The sequence below is a fragment of the Hyla sarda genome, chromosome 8, assembly GCF_029499605.1.
Source record: "Hyla sarda isolate aHylSar1 chromosome 8, aHylSar1.hap1, whole genome shotgun sequence".
NCBI classification, from domain to species: Eukaryota; Metazoa; Chordata; class Amphibia; order Anura; family Hylidae; genus Hyla; species Hyla sarda.
Window position 1 is genome coordinate 80,264,654 of NC_079196.1, and position 27,207 is coordinate 80,291,860.

Sequence of the window (27,207 nt, forward strand, 5' to 3'; positions counted from 1 at the left end):
GAATAGAAGGGAACCTTATTTACTTGCATTGTATTGCAGAATTCCAGTGCAGATAAATGCGATGTGTGACCTAAGGGAGACATTTTTCACTGCCTGTAAACATGCATGGATTGCAGGAAACCCCATTCCCATTCATGAGATGCTATTCTTCATTGGATTTGACATGGATTTCTGCATAAATCCACACCAAAATTCATGTTGATCCTGAGACACCCTAAGAATTTCCTAAATAGTATATACTTTTTCTCTGCCTAAAGCTACATTGTGTGTATGGCAAAATAAAGTGCAAAAGTTTTCGCAAATTTCATATTTAAAAGGAGTATTCCAGGAAAAAACTTTTTTTTATATATCAACTGGCTCCAGAAAGTTAAACAGATTTGTAAATTACTTCTATTAAAAAATCTTAATCCTTTCAGTACTTATGATCTTCTGAAGTTAAGGTTGTTCTTTTCTGTCTAAGTGCTCTCTGATGACACCTGTCTCGGGAAACGCCTAGTTTAGAAGAGGTTTGCTATGGGGATTTGATTCTAAACTGGGCGGTTCCCGTGACACGTGTCATCAGAGAGGACTTAGACAGAAAAGAACAACCTTAACTTCAGAAGCTTATGAGTACTGAAAGGATTAAGATTTTTTAATAGAAGTAATTTACAAATCTGTTTAACTTTCCGGAGCCAGTTGATATATATAAAAAAAGTTTTTTTTCTGGATAACCCCTTTAAGTGGCACAAAAGATAAAAGCTAGTTTTGTGGTCTCTGAATAATAACTAAGTTTAGGATAACAGGTTTATAAAGCATTGAAGAAGGGAAATATCACATAAATTTTCAGCACATTTACCCCTATCTATTAATTACCCCTTTTGATTTATTTTAGCATATGTTTAGGCTTACCTACATAATCTGAAGGTCAGTGAGGTATGAAAAGCATGGCTTTATGATAACGTATGGGTATAGACATCTTAGGAAAGTATTAGCAATTCTCTGTAGTGGTTATCTACTGTCCTCATATTTATGTTTCCAGATATCTGGATTACCGAACAGTGGCTATAAACTAAACAGATGTACAGTATAGCAATAAAGAAACTTGGTTAGAGTCCAACATTGTAAAAGTCTTGGTAAGACCACTCTCACCTCTGTCTGACCTCAATGACAGAGCGTCTAGGTAAGTTTTTTAATACTCACAGGTCCCAGCTTTAGATCTTGCAAAATGTCATCAAAGTATTGAAACTCTGAAATCTCCAGTTCCACCAGCTCATCCTTCAGTTCTAATACACGTCCCATCACTCCGTCCAGAACCAGCCTGACCACCCGTTTCTTTTGTGGATGTATTATTTGATCATACGCCAATTCTAGATTGCGGAAGATCTGTAGGTATCGGATATACAGGGTCCCGAGCTGCTGGGCAACTGCCATGCGATCTTTTTCTGGCTTGGGAGGCACCTCTGGCATCTCCTGCTTGAGAAGCTGGGACAGATCTTGTTGGGCTTCCACCCACATTCTGTTGTAAAATCTACAAAAAGATCACATAGGATATAAATAAGGTTATCCAATGATACTAAAAGCAGCTAAGAATAATCACAATGATTGAGAACTTTCTACAGGAATAGGATATAAGGTTCTAAGTACTAGAACATGTATTAGATAAACTGGTTCACAGCCATAGTTGGGCTTGTATGGAGTGTGTTGGGAACAGAGGGCATCAACAAGTTGCTCTGCCATGGGATTTAAATAAAGAGCTAGGACAGTAAATGTGAATATTTGCCTTAGGTAAAGGAAAGCCCAACTCTTACTAGGAAGAAAAAAACGGACGTTCTGCACTCACCGCTCAAACTCTGGTCAGTCGGCTCCCATCTCGGGCTGCTCCTCTGGTATGGGGATCAAGGTAGCGTGGGGCGCAGAGCGCCCCACGCTACCTTGATCACCGTACCAGAGGAGCAGCCCAAGTTGGGAGCCGACTGACCAGAGTTTGAGCGGTGAGTGCACGGCGCCTGTTTTTTTCTTTGTTGTGTATATCGTTGTGTATATTGTGTATATTATTGATATATATATTACTTATTGATATATATTACTTGTCCTAGCACCTCCGCGGCTGGATTAACTGGCTACCTGACCTGGTAACACACCGTCCCACTCGTGGGACTGCGTCCGCAAGGTATCGGTGCCAGTTATTCTTTTCTTATTGTTTATTTCACCAACTGTTACTAGTCCAATCTGCTTACCACTCATGGTGAGATTAAAGGGGTACTCCCGTGGAAAACTTTTTTTGTTATATCAACTGGTGCCAGAAAGTTAAACAGAATTGTAAATCACTTCAATTAAAAAATCTTAATCCTTCCAGTACTTTTTAGGGGCTGTATACTAAAGAGAAATCCAAAAAAGAAATGCATTTGCTCTGATGTCATGACCACAGTGCTCTCTGCTGACCTCTGCTGTCCATTTTTAGGAACTGTCCAAAGCAGGAGAAAATCTCCATGGCAAACATATGCTGCTCTGGACAGGTACTAAAATGGATAACAGAGGTCAGCAGAGAGCCCTGTGGTCATGACATCAGAGGAAATGCATTTCTTTTTTGGATTTCTCTTTAGTATACAGCCCCTAAAAAGTACTGGAAGGATTAAGATTTTTTAATAGAAGTGATTTATAAATCTGTTTAACTTTCTGGCACCAGTTGATTAAAAAAAAAAAAAAAAGTTTTCCACGAGAGTACCCCTTTAATGTTGACTGATTCACTTGTTTGCTGTTGCGCTATATTGGTCGTCATTGTTAAATCGGCTTCTCAGAAACTGACCTGTAATTCTGTCAGCAAGTTTTCCTGGGAGCAATGACACAACTGAGCAGTTTTACCATCGTTTCTGAGAAGCCAATATAACTGCACTTCTCCACAACAAAAAAATAAAAATGTCCAATGCTGTATATGTTACGCCGAGCGCTCCGGGTCCCCGCTCCTCCCCGGAGCGCTCGCTACACTCTCGCTCCCGCAGCGCCCCGGTCAGATCCACTGACCGGGTGCGCTGCGATACCGCCTCCAGCCGGGATGCGATTCGCGATGCGGGTGGCGCCCGCTCGCGATGCGCACCCCGGCTCCCGTACCTGACTCACTCCCCGTCGGTCCTGTCCCGGCGCGCGCGGCCCCGCTCCCTAGGGCGCGCGCGCGCCGGGTCTCTGCGATTTAAAGGGCCACTGCGCCGCTGATTGGCGCAGTGGTTCTAATCAGTGTGTTCACCTGTGCACTCCCTATGTATACCTCACTTCCCCTGCACTCCCTCGCCGGATCTTGTTGCCATTGTGCCAGTGAAAGCGTTCCCTTGTGTGTTCCTAGCCTGTGTTCCAGACCTCCTGCCGTTGCCCCTGACTACGATCCTTGCTGCCTGCCCCGACCTTCTGCTACGTCCGACCTTGCTTCTGTCTACTCCCTTGTACCGCGCCTATCTTCAGCAGTCAGAGAGGTTGAGCCGTTGCTAGTGGATACGACCTGGTCACTACCGCCGCAGCAAGACCATCCCGCTTTGCGGCGGGCTCTGGTGAATACCAGTAGTGACTTAGAACCGGTCCACTAGCACGGTCCACGCCAATCCCTCTCTGGCACAGAGGATCCACTTCCTGCCAGCCGGCATCGTGACAGTAGATCCGGCCATGGATCCCGCTGAAGTTCCTCTGCCAGTTGTCGCCGACCTCACCACGGTGGTCGCCCAGCAGTCACAACAGATAGCGCAACAAGGCCACCAGCTGTCTCAACTGACCGTGATGCTACAGCAGCTACTACCACAGCTTCAGCAATCATCTCCTCCGCCAGCTCCTGCACCTCCTCCGCAGCGAGTGGCCGCCTCAGGCCTACGACTATCCTTGCCGGACAAATTTGATGGGGACTCTAAGTTTTGCCGTGGCTTTCTTTCACAATGTTCCCTGCACTTGGAGATGATGTCGGACCAGTTTCCTACTGAAAGGTCTAAGGTGGCTTTCGTAGTCAGCCTTCTGTCTGGAAAAGCTCTGTCATGGGCCACACCGCTCTGGGACGGCAATGACCCCGTCACTGCCTCTGTACACTCCTTCTTCTCGGAAATTCGAAGTGTCTTTGAGGAACCTGCCCGAGCCTCTTCTGCTGAGACTGCCCTGCTGAACCTGGTCCAGGGTAATTCTTCCGTTGGTGAGTACGCCGTGCAATTCCGCACTCTTGCTTCAGAACTTTCCTGGAATAATGAGGCCCTCTGCGCGACCTTTAAAAAAGGCCTATCCAGCAACATTAAAGATGTTCTGGCCGCACGAGAAATTCCTGCTAACCTACATGAACTCATTCATCTAGCCACTCGCATTGACATGCGTTTTTCCGAAAGGCGTCAGGAGCTCCGCCAGGATATGGACTTTGTTCGCACGAGGCGTTTTTTCTCCCCGGCTCCTCTCTCCTCTGGTCCTCTGCAATCCGTTCCTGTGCCTCCCGCCGTGGAGGCTATGCAAGTTGACCGGTCTCGCCTGACACCTCAAGAGAGGACACGACACCGCATGGAGAATCTCTGCCTGTACTGTGCCAGTACCGAACACTTCCTGAAGGATTGTCCTATCCGTCCTCCCCGCCTGGAAAGACGTACGCTGACTCCGCACAAAGGTGAAACAGTCCTTGATGTCAACTCTGCTTCTCCACGTCTTACTGTGCCTGTGCGGATATCTGCCTCTACCTTCTCCTTCTCCACTAAGGCCTTCTTGGACTCCGGATCTGCAGGAAACTTTATTTTGGCCTCTCTCATCAACAGGTTCAACATCCCAGTGACCAGTCTCGCCAGACCTCTCTACATCAATTGCGTTAACAATGAAAGATTGGACTGTGCCGTGCGTTACCGCACGGAACCCCTCCTAATGTGCATCGGACCTCACCACGAAAAAATTGAGTTTTTGGTCCTCTCCAATTGCACTTCCGAAATTCTCCTTGGACTACCCTGGCTTCAACACCATTCCCCAACCCTGGATTGGTCCACAGGGGAGATCAAGAGTTGGGGTCCCTCTTGTTTCAAGGACTGCCTTAAACCGGTTACCAGTACTCCTTGCCGTGACCCTGTGGTTCCCCCTGTAACCGGTCTCCCTAAGGTCTATATGGACTTTGCGGATGTTTTTTGCAAAAAACAAGCTGAGACTCTACCTCCTCACAGGCCTTATGACTGTCCTATTGACCTCCTCCCGGGCACTACTCCACCCCGGGGCAGAATTTATCCTCTCTCTGCCCCAGAGACTCTTGCTATGTCTGAGTACATCCAGGAAAATTTAAAAAAGGGCTTTATCCGCAAATCCTCCTCTCCTGCCGGAGCCGGATTTTTCTTTGTGTCCAAAAAAGATGGCTCCCTACGTCCTTGCATTGACTACCGCGGTCTTAATAAAATCACGGTAAAGAACCGCTACCCTCTACCTCTCATCTCTGAACTCTTTGATCGCCTCCAAGGTGCCCACATCTTTACCAAACTGGACTTAAGAGGTGCTTATAATCTCATCCGCATCAGAGAGGGGGATGAATGGAAAACGGCATTTAACACTAGAGATGGACACTTTGAGTATCTGGTCATGCCCTTTGGCCTGTGCAACGCCCCTGCCGTCTTCCAAGACTTTGTTAATGAAATTTTTCGTGATCTCTTATATTCCTGTGTTGTTGTGTATCTGGACGATATCCTGATTTTTTTCTGCCAACCTAGAAGAACACCGCCAGCATGTCCGCATGGTTCTTCAGAGACTTCGTGACAATCAACTTTATGCCAAAATGGAGAAATGTCTGTTTGAATGTCAATCTCTTCCTTTCCTAGGATACTTGGTCTCTGGCCAGGGACTACAAATGGATCCAGACAAACTCTCTGCCGTCTTAGATTGGCCACGCCCCTCCGGACTCCGTGCTATCCAACGTTTTTTGGGGTTCGCCAATTATTACAGACAATTTATTCCACATTTTTCCTCCATTGTGGCTCCTATCGTGGCTTTAACCAAAAAGAATGCCAATCCTAAGTCATGGCCTCCTCAAGCGGAAGACGCCTTTAAACAGCTCAAGTCTGCCTTTTCTTCAGCTCCCGTGCTCTCCAGACCTGACCCATCTAAACCCTTCCTATTGGAGGTTGATGCCTCCTCAGTAGGAGCTGGAGCGGTCCTTCTACAAAAAAATTCTTCCGGGCATGCTGTTACTTGTGTTTTTTTTTCTAAGACCTTCTCTCCGGCGGAGAGGAACTACTCCATCGGGGATCGAGAGCTACTAGCCATTAAATTAGCACTTGAGGAATGGAGGCATCTGCTGGAGGGATCAAGATTTCCAGTTATTATTTACACCGATCACAAGAACCTCTCCTATCTCCAGTCTGCCCAACGGCTGAATCCTCGCCAGGCCAGGTGGTCTCTGTTCTTTGCCCGATTTAATTTTGAAATTCACTTTCGGCCTGCCGATAAGAACATTAGGGCCGATGCTCTCTCTCGTTCCTCGGATGCCTCGGAAGTAGAGCTCTCTCCGCAACACATCATTCCTCCTGACTGCCTGATCTCCACTTCTCCAGCCTCCATCAGGCAAACTCCTCCAGGGAAGACCTTCGTCTCTCCACGCCAATGCCTCGGAATCCTCAAATGGGGTCACTCCTCCCATCTCGCAGGTCATGCGGGCATCAAGAAATCCGTGCAACTCATCTCTCGTTTCTATTGGTGGCCGACTCTGGAGACGGATGTTGTGGATTTTGTGCGAGCCTGCACTGTCTGTGCCCGGGATAAGACTCCTCGCCAGAAGCCCGCTGGTCTTCTTCATCCTCTGCCTGTTCCCGAACAGCCTTGGTCTCTGATTGGTATGGACTTTATTACAGACTTACCCTCATCCCGTGGCAACACTGTTGTTTGGGTGGTCGTTGATCGATTCTCCAAGATGGCACATTTCATCCCTCTTCCTGGTCTTCCTTCTGCGCCTCAGTTGGCAAAACAATTTTTTGTACACATTTTTCGTCTTCACGGGTTGCCCACGCAGATCGTCTCGGATAGAGGCGTCCAATTCGTGTCTAAATTCTGGAGGGCTCTCTGTAAACAACTCAAGATTAAATTAAACTTTTCTTCTGCTTATCATCCTCAATCCAATGGGCAAGTAGAAAGAATTAACCAGGTCCTGGGTGATTATTTACGGCATTTTGTTTCCTCCCGCCAGGATGACTGGGCAGATCTTCTACCATGGGCCGAATTCTCGTATAACTTCAGAGTTTCTGAATCTTCTTCCAAATCCCCATTTTTCGTGGTGTACGGCCGTCACCCTCTTCCCCCCCTCCCTACTCCCTTGCCCTCTGGTGTACCCGCTGTGGATGAAATAACTCGTGATCTTTCCACCATATGGAAAGAGACCCAAAATTCTCTCTTACAGGCTTCATCACGCATGAAGAAGTTTGCTGATAAGAAAAGAAGAGCTCCCCCCATTTTTTCTCCCGGAGACAAGGTATGGCTCTCCGCTAAATATGTCCGCTTCCGTGTTCCCAGCTACAAATTGGGACCACGCTATCTTGGTCCTTTCAAAATTTTGTGCCAGATTAATCCTGTCTCTTATAAACTTCTTCTCCCTCCTTCTCTTCGTATTCCTAATGCCTTTCACGTTTCTCTTCTTAAACCACTCATCATCAACCGTTTCTCTCCTAAACTTATCTCTCCCACTCCTGTCTCCGGTTCTTCAGACATCTTTCCTGTAAAGGAGATACTGGCCTCCAAAAAGGTCAGAGGAAAAACCTTCTTTTTGGTTGACTGGGAGGGCTGTGGTCCTGAAGAGAGATCCTGGGAACCTGAGGACAATATCCTAGATAAAAATCTGGTCCTCAGGTTCTCAGGCTCCAAGAAGAGGGGGAGACCCAAGGGGGGGGGTACTGTTACGCCGAGCGCTCCGAGTCCCCGCTCCTCCCCGGAGCGCTCGCTACACTCTCGCTCCCGCAGCGCCCCGGTCAGATCCACTGACCGGGTGCGCTGCGATACCGCCTCCAGCCGGGATGCGATTTGCGATGCGGGTGGCGCCCGCTCGCGATGCGCACCCCGGCTCCCGTACCTGACTCGCTCCCCGTCGGTCCTGTCCCGGCGCGCGCGGCCCCGCTCCCTAGGGCGCGCGCGCGCCGGGTCTCTGCGATTTAAAGGGCCACTGCGCCGCTGATTGGCGCAGTGGTTCTAATCAGTGTGTTCACCTGTGCACTCCCTATGTATACCTCACTTCCCCTGCACTCCCTCGCCGGATCTTGTTGCCATTGTGCCAGTGAAAGCGTTCCCTTGTGTGTTCCTAGCCTGTGTTCCAGACCTCCTGCCGTTGCCCCTGACTACGATCCTTGCTGCCTGCCCCGACCTTCTGCTACGTCCGACCTTGCTTCTGTCTACTCCCTTGTACCGCGCCTATCTTCAGCAGTCAGAGAGGTTGAGCCGTTGCTAGTGGATACGACCTGGTCACTACCGCCGCAGCAAGACCATCCCGCTTTGCGGCGGGCTCTGGTGAATACCAGTAGTGACTTAGAACCGGTCCACTAGCACGGTCCACGCCAATCCCTCTCTGGCACAGAGGATCCACTTCCTGCCAGCCGGCATCGTGACAGTATATATAGGGAACCAGGGAAGGTTCAGTCACCATCCTGTTACATTAGGAAAGCCTGGGCCACCAGATTTCCATGTGAAAGGCCTTCCTTCTCTAACATACTATATCCTGTCCTATCCATGGCTCTAAATATATGGCTCATGCATATAGCCATAATATGTCTGGGTAGGACTGGATGGCATGAAAAGATGGGACACTTTTACTTCTATTGTAATCTCTTTAGAAATTGGGGAAAAAAATTATCTATAAATGACAAAGTCATTTTTATACTTAGTTTATTACTAAAAAAGATGACCTACAAGTATCCTATGCTACCCAGGTTCCCATATTGTTCCGAATTCCGGTGGAAACAAGTAGAAAACAAATGTTTTCAAATCAACTGGTGCCTGAAAGTTAAAACAGAATTGTAAATTACTTCTATACAAAAAAATCTTAATCCTTCCAGTACTTACTAGCTGCTATATAAAACAGAGACATTTGTGAATTTCTTTTCTCTCTGACAACAGTGCTCTCTGCTGACACCTCTGTCTGTGTCAGGAACTGTCCAGATTAGAATCATATCCCCATAGAAAACCTCTCCTGCTCTGGACAGTTCCTGACACGGACAGAGGTGTCAGTAGAGAGCACTGTTGTCAGGCTGGAAAGAACTTCACAAATTTCTCTGTAGTATATCTGTAGTACACAGCAGCTGATAAGATTTTTCTATAGAAGTGATTTACAAATCTGTTTAACTTTCTGGCACCAGTTGATTTGAAAACATTTTTTTTCCACTGGAGTTCCCCTTTAAGGCAATTTGAGGCAAAACAATATATCATGGAGTTTTATTAAAACTTGTGCAAAGGAACAGTGGAGTAGGTGTCCATAACACAATTTCAGATTTCAGCTTTCATTTTTCAAAGGCCTTTTTAAGAAAAGAAGCTAAAAATCTAAAATCTGGTCAACCTCTCCACTGTTCCTCTCCACATGTTTTGATGAATATCCATTAGAGATGAGCGAACTTACAGTGATTCGAATTGTCACAAACTCCTCGGCTCGGCAGTTGCTGACTTTATCCTGCATAAATGAGTTCAGCTTTCAGGTGCTCCGGTGGCTGGAGACTCTCTCCTAGGACTGTATCCACCTTTTCCAGCCACCGGAGCACCTGAAAGCTGAACTCATTTATGCAGGATAAAGTCGGCAACCGAGGAGCCGAGTTTGTGACGAATCGCTGATCTCTAATATCCGTTTTCTGAATCTACATGTATGTTCAGGTTTACTTCTACAGATTCTTACTATATTTATTGACTGTGAATAATTTTCAATTTTTCTAAAATATAAATAAGCACAAATAGTAATCATATTTCTATAAATGTATTCTAATGAAAAGAGCAGGTTGACTGAGGGTCATCCGTGCTCAGATCAGTGCAGACCCCATTCAATCCAATGACCCAAAAGGAGTCGCCTAGTGACTCAATTAACCGTATCTGACCGTATCTGGCTTCTGGGTAGGACTGAAAAATGTGGCATACCACCAGTAGCTGACTGGTTAGCTGGGAATGTAACCAATGCCTCATTCAATTGAAAGAAATGTGTAGAAATTCATGCACACCTTGCAGAAGCTATCTTATTAAGGGTCTATTCACACATACAGTACCCTGCACATATTTAATGATTTAAAGGGGTACTCTGGTGCTTAGACATCTTATTCCCTATCCAAAGGATAGGGGATAAGATGCCTGATCGCGGGAGTCCCGCTGCTGGGGACCTCCGGGATCTTGCACGCGGCACCCCATTTGTAATCAGTCCCAGGAGCATGTTCGCTCCGGGTCTGATTACGGACGACCACAGGGCCAGCGTGTGACGTCACGCCTCCGCCCCTCAATGCAAGCCTACGGGAAGGGGCGTGACAGCTATCATGCCCCCTCCCGTAGGCTTGCATTGAGGGGTGGAGCGTGACGTTACACGGGGGTGGAGGTGTGACGTCACACGCTGGCCTTATGGTCGTCCGTAATCAGACCCGGAGCGAACACCCTCCTGGGACTGATTACAAACGGGGTGCCGCGTGCAAGATCCCGGGGGTCCCCGGCGGCGGGACTCCCGTGATCAGCCATCTTATCCCCTATTCTTTCGATAGGGGATAAGATGTCTAAGCACCAGAGAACCCATTTAAAGCTATGTTTACATTGTAAAACTGCATCTTTAAATCTTCAGCTTTCAAAATGCACAGCATACTGTACGTGTAAATACACCCTAAGATGAATATACATTTTCAGTGGCAGAAATTTCTGCAGCATGTAAACGTACCAAATCCACACTTTCCAGTCTGTAATATAAATTTTAGTATATGGGGATATTCGCATAGGCGTATAAAATATGTCCATATTTTTAAAACAAAACATGTGCTAATTTTATCCATTTTGTAGATGCAATTGTCCATTAAAGTCTATAAAAAAGACTTAAAAGGGTACTCCGGTGGGAAAAAATAAATAGACTTAAAGGGGTACTCAGTTGATAAAAAAAAAAAAAAAAAAAAAAATTTCTACCGGAATACCCCTTTAACCCCTTAAGGACAAAGCGTTTTTCCACTTTTGTTTTTTCCTCCTTTTAAAAATCATAACCCTTGCGCCTAAAAATCCATATGATGGCTTATTTTTTGCACCACCAATTCTACTTTGTAATTACATCAGTTATTTTACCCAAGAATTTACGGTGAAAAGGAAAAAAAATCAGTGTGCGACAAAATGGCAGTAAATTTTTTGGTAAAAATGACACCTTCACTTTATTGTGTAGGTCCATACGATTAAAATGATACCCTACTTATATAGGTTTGATTTTGTGTTTCTTCTGAAAAAAATCATAACTACATGCAGGAAAATGTATCCGTTGTCATCTTCTGACCCATATAACTTTTTTATTTTTCCACGGAGTGGTATGAGGGCTAATTTTTTGCACCATGATCTGAAGTTTTTATCAGTACCATTTGTTTTGATCTGACTTTTTTATCACTTTTTATTCATTTTTTATGGTATAAAAAATGACCAAAAATATGCTATTTTGGACTTTGGAATTTTTTTTGTGTGTGTATGCCATTGACCGTGCAGTTTAATTAACAATATATTTTTATAGATTGGACATTTATGCACATGGCGATACCACATGTTTATTTTTATTTACACAGGTTTTTTTTAATGGGAAATGAGGGGTGATTCAATCTTTTATTAGGGAAAGGGTTAAATCATCTTTATCAACTTTATTTTTCACTTTTTTTTTGAATAACATGCAGTACATTGATTCAATACACTGATCAATGCCATTGCATTGCAATGCATTGATCAGTGTTATCGGCGGTTGATTGTCCAAGCCTGGATTTCAGGCTTGAAGCAATCAATCGCAGATTGGACGTGCAGGAGGCAGGTAAGGCACCCTCCTGTTGCGTTCTAGCTGATCGGGACAATGCGATTTTACCGCGATTGTCCCGATCAGCCCGACTGAGCTGCCAGGAAGCTTTCACTTTAACTTTAGACATGGCAAGAGTTAATGCCGGATATCTGCTTGAACTGCGATGTCCCACACTAGCCACGGGTCCTGGCTGCTGATAGCAGCCATGACCGTGCGGGTAAGATGCGGGCTCAGCTGCTGAGCTCGCTTCATAACTCTCCTGTGCCGCAGCACCGTTTAGAAACAGCGTTTTTCGGCTAGGGGTTAAAATACGGATGCATCCATATTTGAGTCATATTGCATCCATATTTCTAGAGTATGTCCAAGTATTTTGTATCCAGTTTTTAAAGTGCAAGCCAAATTCTTGACTAGAAGACAGTCCATCAGTATTCACTGTATAGAAATGCAAATACAATGCTGACATAACTGATGGTATTTCATCTGTAATATAGCCATATTTTAAATCTGTATTATGCATATATGCTACTGTGCAAAAGTTTTAGGCAGGTGTAGAAAATGTGCTGAAAAGTAAGATGCTTCCCATAATGGAGGCATCTGATTGACTCCAAATTTTTATTCTAAAGCAGAACAACGACCCCAAACATACAGCCAATGTCATTACTAACTGTAGTGTAAAGAAGATCAAGGAGTCCTGGAAGTGATGATATGGCCCCCACAGAGCTCTGATCTCAACATTGTCCAGTCAGTCTGGGATAACATGATAAAAGGGATAAGATTATCCTTATGGAGACACAATTGCTGGTTTGTGGAGCTTCAAAGGCCATTAGAACTCCACTAGGTGTTCTGGGAAGAGGAAAAAAGACATGAAACGATAGAAGGATTTGAACAATCCTACATCCACAAAATATATTTGGTTCGTTCTCCAAGATATTTGGGACAACCTTCCTGTCAAGTTCTTTAAAAAAATTGTATACAAATGTATCCAGAACACTGAACGCTGTATTGAAAGAAAAGGGTGATCACACCAAATATTTATTTACATTTCTCTTCTTCGATTACCATTTTGTTAATTGATAATACTATACTATAATAATACTTTTTAGGCTTCTATTTTTATATGCCTTTTTTACTTTGCAACATTACTTTTGCACAGCACTGTACATCCAGGTGCTGGTGTGAAACAGGTCTTATATTGTACAGTGGGGCAAAAAAGTATAATTAATTAAGTATAGTGTAATTTTCATCATAGGTATACCTCAACTATGAGAGATATTTTTTTAAAGAATTTATTAGCAAATTATGGTGGGAAATAAGTATTTGGTCACCTACAAACATGCAAGAATTCTGGCTCTCACAGACCTGTAACTTCTTCCTTAAGAGTCTCCTCTGTCCTCCACTTAATACCTGTATTAATGGCACCTGCTTGAACTTGTTATCAGTATAAAAGACACCTGTCCATAATCTCAAACAGTCACACTCCAAAATCCACTATGGCCAAGACCAAAGAGCTGTCGAAGGACCCCAGAAACTAAATTGTAGACCTTTATCAGGCTGGGAAGACTGAATCTGCAATAGGCAAGCAGCTTGGTGTGAAGAAATCAACTATGGGTGCAATTATTAGAAAATGGAAGACATACAAGACCACTGATAATCTCGATCTGGGGCTCCACGCAAGATCTCACCCCGTGGTGTCAAAATGATCACAAGCAAAAATCCCAGAACCACACAGGGGGACCTAGTGAATGACCTGCAGAGAGCTGGGACCAAAGTAACAAAGGCTACCATCAGTAACACTACGCTGCCAGGGATTGAAATCATGCAGTGCCAGAGGTGTCTCCCTACTTAAGCCAGTACATATCTGGGCCTGTCTGAAGTTTTCTAGAGAGCATATGGATGATCCAGAAGATTATTGGGAAAATGTCATATGGTCACATGAAACCAAAGTAGAACTTTTTGGTAAAAACTCAACTCGTTGTGTTTGGAGGAGAAAGAATGCTGAGTTGCACCCAAAGAACAACACACTTACTGTGAAGCTTGGGGATGGAAACATCATGCTTTGGGGCTGTTTTTCTACTAAGGGACCAGGACGACTGATCTGTGTATAGGAAAGAATGAATAGGGCCATGTATCATGAGATGTTGAGTGAAAACCTCCTTCCATCATCAAGAACATTGAAGATGAAATGTAGCTGGATCTTTCAGCATGACAATGATCCCAAACACACCGCCTGGGCAACGGAGTGGCTTCATAAGAAGCATTTCAAGGTCCTGGAGTGGCCTAGCCGATCTCCAGATCTCAACCCCATAGAAAACCTTTGGAGGGAGTGTTGCCCAGCGACAGTCCCATAACATCACTGCTCTAGAGGAGATCTGCATGTAGGAATGGGCCAAAATACCAGCAACAGTGTGTGAAAACCTTGTGAAGAGTTACAGAAAACATTTGACCTCTGTCATTGCCAACAAAGGAGGCGCTGGACACACTCGGAGGGTAAAATCAACTTTAATCACCCAATAATAGAGAGTCAATTTGGATTTTTACTTTAGGTACTTTATTTCCAGGAGGATTGAACGAGACAATAGAAAATGCCTGGTAATGTGTATAATTTTGTGTTTTATATATATTATGCTCTACGTTATATTAATAGTATTTTTTTTCAAAAAGGAAAAAAAGGGAAAGGAGAAGGAAGAGAAGGAAAGAAGGGAAAAAGAAAAAAAAAGAGAGAATTTTTTTTTTTTATTCATCATTACTCTCTACTAGTTACCTTTGGTGTAATACTCTACCTTATTGAACATAGTTGCTAGTTAGCTAGGTGTTTTTTTCACCCCTGCATTCCTGTATATATGAACATATTATTTCTATATATATATATATTTTTTATATTTTTTATACATCTTTTTATACATGTTCCCTTCTATATGTATTGTTCACATGTGAAATTTTCCCCCTTTTCTCTTTATTCGTATGTGTATCTTTGTATACTGGGTGGTTCCCCTCCAGTGGAGCCTTGAGGGTTAATTCCCTCCTTGGCTCACCTGGAGGGCTAACCACCCAGTTCCATATATATAGTATGCTTTTACTCACCTGAGTATGCCTGATGAAGCAGATAAATCTGTGAAACGCGTTGCATGATGGGTGATTAAAGTTGATTTTACCCTCCGAGTGTGTCCAGCACCTCCTGATGTCCGCCACCTCCTTGGAGGCTCCTTGGTTTCTTTGTGCATCTTTCTGAAGGTGGACCGGCTGCCGGCATACTTACACACAAGTTATTTTCCATTGTTACACTTGGCGAGTGTAACATTCTGGGAGAGCATTGTAATTACCTCTGTTCACCCTGGTTTTTAGTGGTAATGCGCTAGGTAGCGCCCTCTCTATTCCATTGCCAACAAAGGGTATATAACAAAGTATTGAGATTAACTTTTGTTATTGACCAAATACTTATTTTCCACCATAATTTGCAAATAAATTCTTAAAAAAATTAGACTATGTGATTTTATGTTTTTTTTTTCTCATTATGCCATAGTTGAGTTATAGTTACAGGCCTTTCTCATCTTTTTAAGTGGGAGAACAATTGTTGGCTGACTGAATACTTTTTTGCCCCACTGTATAAGCCAGTACTGAGGTCACTCAGTATTGCACCTTATCGATTGGAATGGAAAGCCAAATAGTCACATACTTCGCCAAATATATAACAGCAACACAAGGTCCGGCATAAAAAAAAAAAAAAAAAACATGCTGCTATTTATTTAATCCACCAAAATGTGCTATTATGTAAGTAAAAACGTGTACAAATATATAGAGCAAAGTACAACACACTGGTGAACCTTCCCTTAGAAATCAGGGAAATGCTGTAAATGCCATTCCCTATTTACTCAAGCAGACAGCTCCTACTGTCTCAGTGCCAGAGAATTGTTTTCTTAAACATTTTGCATTAAATCCCATGCAACCTGGTGTTTAGAAGTTTTTTTATTTTTACAATTTTGGGCCAAAAAAGGGTAATCAGTAATCTGTATAGAGTAAGCACCTTCTTACAATACATCCACTTATCCCAGATGGATGAATGTAGTATTCTGTTTCTATAGGCTGGGTATAGAGAACAATAAGATAATATTATGGCATTGTGCTATTGAGTTCACTTGGTGCACATGGCAGCTGCAAATCTCTGAACTCAATAGAGGGGGTGGATGGAAGGGTTAGAGGTGCCAGGCGCCCTGTGCTGAGGTGGGGCTAAAAATGCATATATGTAATGGGTTCTGGTGTCACCATGGTGCCCGCTTTGTTCACTGATAATAGTGAGGTTGGCACAAGTTCAGCTGAGAAGGTCTTTGGGCAGCTTTAATGTGCAGGCTGCTTACCCTGCCAAAATCTTTCTGTATTTGTGCTGAGAGTTTGAGACTCACGTCCGTTTCACCTTAACACACCCTGGCAGATGCAGGCCCGTAATGAGCTTCTGGGTAAATCTTACCCATGTTGGCAAGAGAAAGCAGACAAGGCCCTGTTTCATGGTTTACACAAGATTTTAGTATTGTGAGAGTCCCAGCTATTCCCTTTTGCTCGATATAACTGAATATAGCTGTTACAAATTTCTTAATTCCATGTAATAAAGTATATTACAAGTGGAACTAATGTGCAAAAAGTCATAACCCATAATAATGAAAACCATCTGTAATCAGAAAGCCCGACTGGTGTTTTATTGCTGATTGATGTAAATAAAGACACTGTAAAATCTAACAGCCCTTAACTTATACAAAGGAATGCAATTCATATGCTTTACTTTATGTACCAAGCAGATTGGGATTTATAAATATATTCTGACCACATTAATATGCAGACCCTTTTACCAAGTATATGGGCCACACATAGCTTTAGATCGCCCATGTTTGTGGAGTCTGATAATAATCAAGTGCAATTATGCTAAATGAGATCCTTAATCGGCCCATGGATATCAAGAATTTTACGAGACAACTTTTTTTATTTATTTATTTTTTTAGCTGTTTTCATGTTACTGTAATGAATATATACAGAACAGTGAGAATTGTGGGAAAGAAAAACTGTTAGGGCTCATTCACATGGAAAGGCTATATGCATGGACCCTGTATGCCAGAATGCAGAAAACCTCAAATCCATATCACAGACCTACATGCATTGTATGCTGCTGTATGGTGCATCCATAAGACACTGTACTCTCTCCTAGAAGAGATATATGACATATTATGGATTCATGTTAGTTGAATTTTATAGAGATAGTAGAATATTTCAGCAAAGGGTAAAAGACAAATCATTTTGAAGGTGGATTTCCATCTTTCTCAGATCCATCTAATTTTTTTTTTATTTCTTTATTTTGACATTTTCTAATACAAACAAACATAAGCCAATGAAATACCCAAAATACCAACATAAAACAACAAACATAATCCATCCTTTTCCCAGCAATCCCAGACTCTACTTCCAACCTCCATTATATATTTTTCTTTATAAAGGAGTAAGGGGGGAATTTATCATTTATCTATGAAACTTTTTGTTGTTCTTAATTTTTTGCCTGTGTTTGGTACAGGTACTTTTTGCACCAACACATTGCAATTTTTGATTTAGAGCAAAACAGAAAGTGCTCTAGTTTAGAACACTTTTGGTTTTGCCATTTGCAATGGGCAGGGATTTACCATGTGCACATTTTTTTTTACTTAGTAGCTTTTGTTTGGCGGAAGAAGGTCTGCCATGGTGGAAAACCATGGCAAGGCAGACCACACTTGAGAAAGTGATGGTACACAGGTAAAAAATGTTACAAGATTTATTTCCACCCTCTTTTGGGGTGGTGGTCTGATGCCATTGCACCATAGTTATCAAATGCTGTGAGACACTTTGATAACTATGGCACCAAACCAAAGCCCCAAATAAAGACGGTGAAAAAATGCTTAGCTCACGTGACTTTTTGTAAATTCCTCCCTGTCTTGATGTCTTCTAATGTCTTCCCAAAAAATTATAACATTCTCACATGACCATATCATGTGTATAAAGTTTGCTTTCAATGACCCACAGTGGGGACAGGCAGAAGTATGTCTTAAACCCATTTTAACCCCTTAAGGACCAGGGGTTTTTCCGTTTTTGCATTTTCGTTTTTTGCTCCTTGCCTTTAAAAAATCATAACTCTTTCAATTTTGCACCTAAAAATCCATATGATGGCTTATTTTTTGCGCCACCAATTCTACTTTGTAATGACGTCAGTCATTTTGCCCAAAAATCTATGGTGAAACGGGAAAAAAAATCATTGTGCGACAAAATTGAAAAAAAAACCGCTGTTTTGTAACTTTTGGGGGCTTCCGTTTCTACGTAGTACATTTTTCGGTAAAAATGACACCTGATATTTATTTTGTAGGTCCATACGATTAAAATGATACCCTACTTATACAGGTTTGATTTTGTCGGACTTCTGGAAAAAATCATAACTACATGCAGGAAAATTAATATGTTTAAAATTGTCATCTTCTGACCCCTATAACTTTTTAATTTTTCTGTGTATGGAGTGGTATGAGGGCTCATTTTTTGCGCCGTGATCTGAAGTTTTTAACAGTACCATTTTTGCATTGATATGACGTATTGATCGCTTTTTATTCATTTTTAAATGATATAAAAAGTGACCAAAAATGCACTGTTTTGGTCTTTGGAATTTTTTAGCGCGCACGCCATTGACCGAGCGGTTTAATTAATGATATATTTTTATAATTCGGACATTTCCGCACGCGATGATACCATATATGTTTATTTTTATTTACACTGTGTTTTTTTTTTTATTGGAAAAGGGGGGTGATTCAAACTTTTAATAGGGGAGGAGTTAAATGATCTTTATTCACTTTTTTTTTCACTTTTTTTTTGCAGTGTTATAGCTCCCATAGGGACCTATAACACTGCACACACTGATCATTGTCATCCCATAGGGACCTATAACACTGCACACACTGATATCCTATGCTGATCACTGGTTTTTCATAAGAAACCAGTGATCAACGATTCTGCCGCATGACTGCTCATGCCTGGATCTCAGGCACTGAGCAGTCATTCGGCGATCGTACAGCGAGGAGGCAGGTAGGGGCCCTCCCGCTGTCCTGTCAGCTGTTCGGGATGCCGCGATTAGCCGCGGCTATCCCGAACAGCCCGACTGAGCTAGCCGGGAACTTTCACTTTCACTTTTAGCCGCGCGGCTCAGCTCTGAGCGCGCGGCTAAAGGGTTAATAGCGCGCGGCGCCGCGATCGGCGCTGCGTGCTATTAGAGGCGGGTCCCGGCTTCACTATGATGCCGGGCCCACTGTGATATGATGCGGGGTTACTGTGTAACCCCGCGTTATATCAGAAGAGCAGGACCAAGGACGTACCGGTACGTCCTTGGTCCTTAAGGGGTTAAATAAACTAATCAGTGTATAAAATAACAACTATACGATGAACAATCCTAAACTCTAATTCAAAAAATAATATGTACATTATTCCACAAAGGGGTGAATGCCAAACTCCAAGTAGCAACTATATACATTTCCAACAACCGTGAGCTATTACGCTCACAAACTCCACAAACGCCCTCCACCCAAACCTATTCACCAAAAAATCTAATAGTGATGCACCCAACTGCCCTGATAAATATCCTAATTGTGATGCCATGAAGTAAAAGTTCAGAAGGAGAGGCCTCCCAAATTACTGGGTTTAACCAAATGTTTTGTTCCCCATATTAGATAATTTATCAGTTTTTTAGTATTTTTTTTTAAACCATATGTCCTTACCATAAATAGGCACTGCACTCATATGGTACAGTATCAGGGGTATGAAAATTAGGATAGATATATGTTTATCCCAAGCCATGTTAAAATTCACTTGCTGTGGCTTTACCAATCGCAGAAGCCGAAATTCCAAGCCTCTACTACTCTTTCAGTAAAATAATACAGTTACTAAAATTATAAACGCCAAAAGTGGGACATTTCATCCCCACCCCAAGACCATGTGTGAATGCCCCCAAAACAGCCATCAAATCAAAAAATTTTTTTTGCATGTTTTACATAAATCCTTCCCCTTTTGTAGTCTGGTTTACTGGATGGAGAGTAATGGAGTGGGGTGTAGCCATAGCTGAATGCAGGTTGCCAGAGGGGGAATCAGGAAGGTTACCGGTTAATGGAGCTGAGAACGAGGAAGCTAGGAAAGTAAGATGTTAATCCAATGTGGCAGTGAACAGGAGGGTAGGAGGGGCTAAGGGATTTTACTGGTGTGTCACTTGACTCCAGTCAACCATCTAAAGCCCATCTGCCCTTTTTTGAGTCAGGGAGTAGTTAGTCATAGTAACGGCGTGGTAGAAAGGGGCACTTGTTCTGTAGAGAGGTGCTTAAAGGGGTACTCCGGTGGAAAACTTTATTTTTAAATCAACTGATGTCAGGAAGTTAAAGGAGTTCTCCGGCGCGCACTTTTTTCCTTTTATCCAGGCCGGGCTGCAAAATAAAAGAAAACACACTTTCTCTTACCTGCCAACGAGCCCCCGGAGCTCCGGTACAGGTGTTCGGTACCCGGACTGTATTCTTCTTACTTCCTGTTAGCCCAGCACGTCACACAGAGCTTCAGCCTATCACCGGCCGAGGCGGGACATCGCTGCGGCTGGTGATAGGCTGAAGCTCCGTGTGACGTGCCAGGCTAACAGGAAGTACGAAGAATACAGCCCGGGGACTGAACACCTGTACCGGAGTGTACCGGAGCTCCGGGGGCTCGTTGGCAGGTAAGAGAAAGTGTGTTTTCTTTTATTTTGCAGCCCGGACGGTATAAAAGGAAAAAAGTGCGCGCCGGAGTACTCCTTTAAACAGATTTGTAAATTACTTCTATTACAAATTTTCATCCTTACAGTACTTATTGTATACTACTATAATAGGGAACCATATCTTTAATACAACTGCTCAGCTGGTGCACATCTCTTATATTAAAGGGGTACTCCGGTGGAAAACTTTTTTTTTTTTAAATCAACTGGTGCCAGAAAGATTTGTAAATTACTTCTATTAAAAATTCTTAATCCTTCCAGTACCTCTTAGTGGCTGTATACTACAGAGGAAATTCTTTTCTTTTTGGATTTCTTTTCTGTCACGACCACAGTGCTCTCTGCTGACCCCTCTGTCCATGTCCAGAACTGTCCAGAGCAGGAGAAAATCCCCATAGCAAACATATGCTGCTCTGTACAGTTCCTAAAATTGACAGAGGTGTCAGCAGAGAGCACTGTGGTCATGACAGAAAAGAAATTCCAAAAGAAAAGAATTTCCTCTGTAGTATACAGCCACTAAGAGGTACTGGAAGGATTAAGAATTTTTAATAGAAGTAATTTACAAATCTTTCTGGCACCAGTTGATTTAAAAAAAAAAAAGTTTTCCACCGGAGTACCCCTTTAATATAAGAGATGTGCACCAGCTGAGCAGTTGAATTAAAGATATGGTTCCCTATTATATGCCTATGGGGATATGTGGTTTTGATGATTTATGGTGCCCTTGGGAAAGCGTGTTAAGGGCATTATGCTCAAAAAGTTGGTGGAAGCTGCCTACAGAGGACCGTATACCTCAATAACGAATCTTGGGATGGTATTATTATTGATGTTTTGCACATACATTTATGAAACAATTGGGGAGATTTATCATAGCCTGTGCAGATGAAAAGTGGACCAGTTGGCCATAGCTACCCATCAAATTGCTTCTTTCATTTTTAAAAATATCTAAAAAACAAAGAATAAGACCTGATTGGTTGCTGTGGGCAACTGGTCTACTTTTCCTCTACAAAGGTTTTGATAAATCTCCCCAAATATAGTTATATAAACATGTTTGTTATTGCTATTTGTTAATATACATAGCTCTGGTCTTTTACCCATAGTCTGTAGTGGCATTTGTATGGGATGGGTATAAGAGGGTGTAGGGTAGAGCAGCACGTACTATTCCTTCCGAGGGTCCTGTAGGAATGCTGGCAAGTATGCATAAATCTACATGAATCATGAGGCCTAACAATGCCACAACCCTAAAATGCAACAAACATAGAGCAAAAGATGGGATGAATTCATGAATAATCTACTGTTAAGTGACAAACTAGAAGATGTAAAGAAGTTTGAAGTTTTGTTGAGTGAAGTAATTTAAAGTCTGTCAGTTCACTAGGAAGACCAATGAGGCATGACTGCAGAAGTGCATCGTGCATTGATTTCCCAGGACACTAAATGACTAGGTGTCTGCTCAGCCCACATAGTTGTAGCATCCACCATTTTTAGGTAGTTTCTTTTTATTTTCCATTTCTTTTTCTGTTCCCCATTGTATTTACCGTATAAGCCGACCTGAATATAAGCCGAGGCCCCTAATTTTACCCCAAAAACCCAGGAAAAGTTATTGACTCGACTATAAGCCTAGGGTGGGAAATACATCATCCCCCCATGTAATCATCCAGACCCCCGTCATCATCCCCCCCCCCGTCAATCCCTTCATCAGTGGTCTTCAACCTGCGAACCTCCAGATGTTACAAAACTACAACTTCCAGCATGCTTGGACCGCCATCGGCTGTCCGGGCATGCTGGGTGTTGTAGTTTTGAAACCTCTGGAGGTCCGCAGGTTGAAGACCACTGCGGCCTTCGTCATCATCCCCCCCTTCATCATCACCACCTGTCAATCCCTTCATCAGTGGTCTTCAAACTGCGGACCTCCAGATGTTGCAAAACTACAACTCCCAGCATGCCCGGACAGCCATCGGCTGTCCGGGCATACTGGGTGTTGGAGTTTTGATACCTCTGGAGGTCCGCAGGTTGAAGACCACTGTGACCTTCGTCATCATCCAGACCCCCCTTTTGTTTTGTACTCACCTCCCCTCGGCGGGAAGTTAGGGTGAGCTGGTCCAGGCCATCTATGCTGCAGGGACCATCCAGTGGGGATGGTTAGTCATTGCGGGCTGTCCATTTTCACCGGGGGGGCCTCTTGTCCGCGCTTCGGCCCCGGACTAGTGATGTTACCTTGACGACGATGCACTGGGACGCTGCGCATGAACGTCCCTGTGCGTCGTTGTCAAGGCAACATTACTAGTCCGGGGCCAGGCCCGAAGCGGGGAGAAGAGGCCCCCCTGGTGAAAATGGACAGCCCGCAATGACTAACCATCCCCACCGGAGGGTCCCTGCAGCATAGATGGCCCAGACCAGCTCACCCTAACTTCCGGACGAGGGGAGGTGAGTATGCTGGGAGTTGTAGTTTTGCAATATCTGGAGGTCCGCAGGTTGAAGACCACTGAGAAGGGATTGACAGGCGGAGAGTTCACTCGAGTATAAGCCGAGGGGGGGGGGGGGGCGTTTTAAGCACGAAAAATCGTGCTGAAAAACTCGGCTTATACTCGAGTATATACGGTAGAAATGATCATATAATGCAACAACAATTTACTCTTTACACATTTATTTCTGATGTTGGAGAGGCCTGAAACAGTCATAGTTACACATTTTATGTCCATAAGTAAGCATTAGCAGACTATGATTTTTTTTTTCATCTCTGATTTCTCATAAAAAGCACTGAATAAAAACTGACTTGGAGAGAAGTAACAAAAAACCACAGGGCGGGGTGTAAAGCCTCAGATGTGGAATTCCCAGCCAGGCAGAGAATGTACAGCTCTACACATCCTCCTAATTCTTTTATGAATGCACCTGCTCTTATAAAGCTTTGTGAACTACACAGAGATCTACACTATTTTACCTCTCCAGACATTCATTGATCTGGTTATGGAGTGACAATAGAACCCATGTCATTTCCATTAAAGAGGATGTATTGTTCCCACCCCTTCAAAATGATCTACTGCTAAATCTCTGAGGATGAGTACACCCACAGGACAAATTCTAGGATTATTTGTTAATTTAAAGGGGTACTCCCACCCTAGACATCTCATCCCCCCATCCAAAGGATAGGGGATAAGCAGAGGCAGCTCTTTTTGAGGCCTTAGGCAAAAATATATCTGAGGCCCCCCAAGCGTGATAAAAAAAAACTGCAATGCACTATATCTATTTATCAGTGGGTATGTAGTTTAAAGGGGTACTCCGGTGAAAACCTTTTTTTTCTTTTAAATCAACTGGTGGCAGAAAGTTAAACATATTTGTAAATTACTTCTATTAAAAAATCTTAATCCTTCCTGTACTTATTAGCTGCTGAATACTACAGAGGGTCACGCAGGGGACGCAGGAGGATGCTGTGTGCGCAGTGCGCACGCAGGCTTCCATTTCCCCCTGCGCGCAGGCCGGGGCGGGACATTTGAAAAAAAATAAAATGTCGCCAAAATCACTGCTCTAACTACACGATTTAGGCGGCCGCGAGGCCCCCTTTAGCGCGAGACCTTAGGCAGCCACCTATATCGCCTAATTAGAGAGCCGCCTCTGGGGATAAGATGTCTGATCGCGGGGGTCCCGCCGCTGCCCGGGTCCCACCTGTTTCTTGTCCGGAAGCGCTCGAGGGTCTCTGTGGCGACCACAGGAACGGAAGTACGTGATGTCAGGACTCCGCCCCAGTGTGACGTCACGCCCCGTTGTAGTTGTAGTTTTGCAACATCTGGAGGTCCGCAGGTTGGAGACCACTGGTATAGAGCTTTAGGCACCCCGTGGTACCTAGTCGGAGCTTAGAAACATGCTGCATATGGCAGAACCATATTTGACAAAAAACGAGATGAGTAATTAATGTCAGGCTGCAGATTGGACAGTCTCTGAGGTGCGGCGTGTTCCATGGAGTGGCTGTAAATTGTATAGTCTACCCCTCGTCTCTCTTGCTCCGCGCTGTCGGCTCCACTGACCCAATGATGACTAGACTAGGCATAAATGGGAAAAGCAAGACTATGATATAGAACAGTAGACTTTGCTGGTACTATGTTATGCTGCAGATTTTCTACAAGCCTTTCTTACTTATGGTTTTCAATGGGTGTGTGTGTGTGGGGGGGGGGGGGTGCCATTTCAGTATTTGCCCCAGGCTGCAGGCAAGTTAGACTGGGGCTTGCATATGGCATATCAATTGAACTCAACAAATCATCAGAAAATGAGCTTGCTAGCATCCTTTGCTGAAAACTACCACTTTACGAGAAATAAAATATACCAGCTTAAAGGGGTACTCCGGTGGAAAAATAGTTTTCAAATGAACTAGTGCCAGAAAGTAGATTTGTAAATTACTTCTGTTTAAAAGTCTTTATCCTTCTAGTACTTATCAGCTGCTGTATGTTCTAGAGGAAGTTGTGTAGTTCTTTCCAGACTGACCACAGTGCTCTCTGCCGACACCTCTGTCCATTTCAGGAACTGTCATGAGCAGAAGATGTTTGCTATAGGGATTTGCTTCTACTCTAGACAGTTCCTGACATGGACAGAGGTGACAGCAGAGAGCACTGCGGTCAGACTGGAAAGAACTATATAACTTCCTCTGGAGCATACAGCAGCTGGAGTACTGGAAGGGCTATGATTTTTTAAATAGCAGTAATGTACAAAACTGTATAACTTTCTGGCACCAGCTGATTTGAAAATATTAGCATTCCACTGGAGTACCCCTTTAAATTAAAGGGGTTCTCCGCTGTCCTGCCTTCCGGAGCTCCGCTCGCAGTGTCCTGAAGTTCATTACTCCAAACGCTGTGTGCGGGCTTCCGTGTTCAAGGCCGCCCCCTCTTTACGTCACACCCGCCCCCTGAATGAAAGTCTATGGGAAGGGGGTGTGACAGCGGTCGCACCCCCTTCCCATAGACTTTCGTTGAGGGGGGCGGACGTGACCCCACGAGGGGGCGGGCGTGACGTCACAAGGGGGCGGCCTCGAACACGGAAGCCCGCACACAGCGTTTGGAGTAATGAACTTCCGGACGCTGCGAGCGGAGCTCCGGAAGGCAGGGTAGTGGAGAGCCCCTTTAAAGGAATAATACTTGCATCTAGTGACCAAATAATACTACATGACAATGACTAAATAATACCACCAAAATGTGACTAACAGGCCTTTTACATGGGCCCAAATCCATTCTACATTGTAAGTCAAGGATGCCTACAGTTCTCTAAATACAGTCAGTTTCCAAGGTTAGCGGCGTAGTGTTATCTTGGCTTACATATTCATTTGCTTTAATATACAAAAAAAGTCCACTTGTACAAAGTAAATTTATGAATCATGACATTAGAAAACATGATTTAATCAGCAGACTTAGAATTAGACCCCTTTAAATCATCATTAGATTGTTTATTTCTTCCCAGCAGGGGATCTAGGGTAGTCCTGTGTGGCTCCTCTTGCTCTCTAACCCTCTCAAATATTGTTCTCCACCAAAGAAATATATAAAAGTATAACATTTCTGCCTACAGAACAGAAACGTCAGGTCAGACATGTAACTGTACATCTCCCTGGCTGCTGTGTGTATCAGTTACCTGACATGGGAGAAGATTAGTGAAGGAATTGGAGCTAAATTGGGACTTGTGTTATATCTACTGACCGCCAAGCAATTAAAATAATAAACCAAAAGATGTCCATTATCATTTAATGCATTAAAAGTACCAAAATGAGCCACAATTGAATGAGTGTGTATGTGAGTAGAGTGAGCCTATATATATTTCATATGTACTCATCTTTGCCCCCCTCCAGCAATAAAGGAATAATCAGTACCTCTGCTTGGCTGCCTGTTATAACCCACAGAAAGGAGCCGTTTAACAGTGAGTGCCCAAACGATCCATAATTTATCCAGGTTAGACATAATACAAGGCTTATATCCAGGGAAGATTAGTCATAAATGCTTAATCTACTGATTCTGGCCTATTAAACAAATCTGGCGTATCGAGGAATGGCTGTGATATAATGAGGCAGAACGCTCCTGATCGCTACACACATTTCACCTTTAAAAATAACTCTGGCAAATCTCTCTCGGTCCTCGCTGAATTAATGGGTGCAGCATGCGTCCCGTGTTCAAATCTCCTCATTCTCGTGAAAGATGGTATAAGAGGCGAGTCTTACGGAGATATAACCAGCGTGAAGGGCAATGAACTTATTAAAAGCCCCATTGAGGAGCCTGGCTGCAGCACATTAGATCCTCAAATGCCCAGAGAGTCTACTGGACGCTCTTGCTCTCTGGAACATAATGTTTTTAGATGGTCTGATAAAGTGGATCAGATGGTAGAAGAAGTGCGAGTTTGTCAGTGTGACTATATAAATCACACCTTCAACGAACACTAGACTGGGGAATCTGCGCTCTGGAAGTCAATATACTCTCCATTTGCAGTCATGGGAAAGGCAAAGCTTTATAAATTATATGCTATTTTATTCCTTGACATGGATGTTAAA

The 27,207-nt window shown here is 43.6% G+C and overlaps 1 protein-coding gene across 3 annotated transcripts in view; it reads right to left on the minus strand.

The window, feature by feature from the left end:
• Window positions 1–27,207, minus strand: part of IQCA1 (IQ motif containing with AAA domain 1) — a 242,073-nt gene that overhangs the window by 194,092 nt on the left and 20,774 nt on the right. For all 3 annotated transcript variants that reach the window (XM_056533244.1, XM_056533245.1, XM_056533243.1), the window contains one exon: window positions 1,180–1,507. In XM_056533244.1, the coding sequence (XP_056389219.1) occupies window positions 1,180–1,507 (328 nt within the window). The remainder of the gene's footprint in view (window positions 1–1,179; window positions 1,508–27,207) is intronic.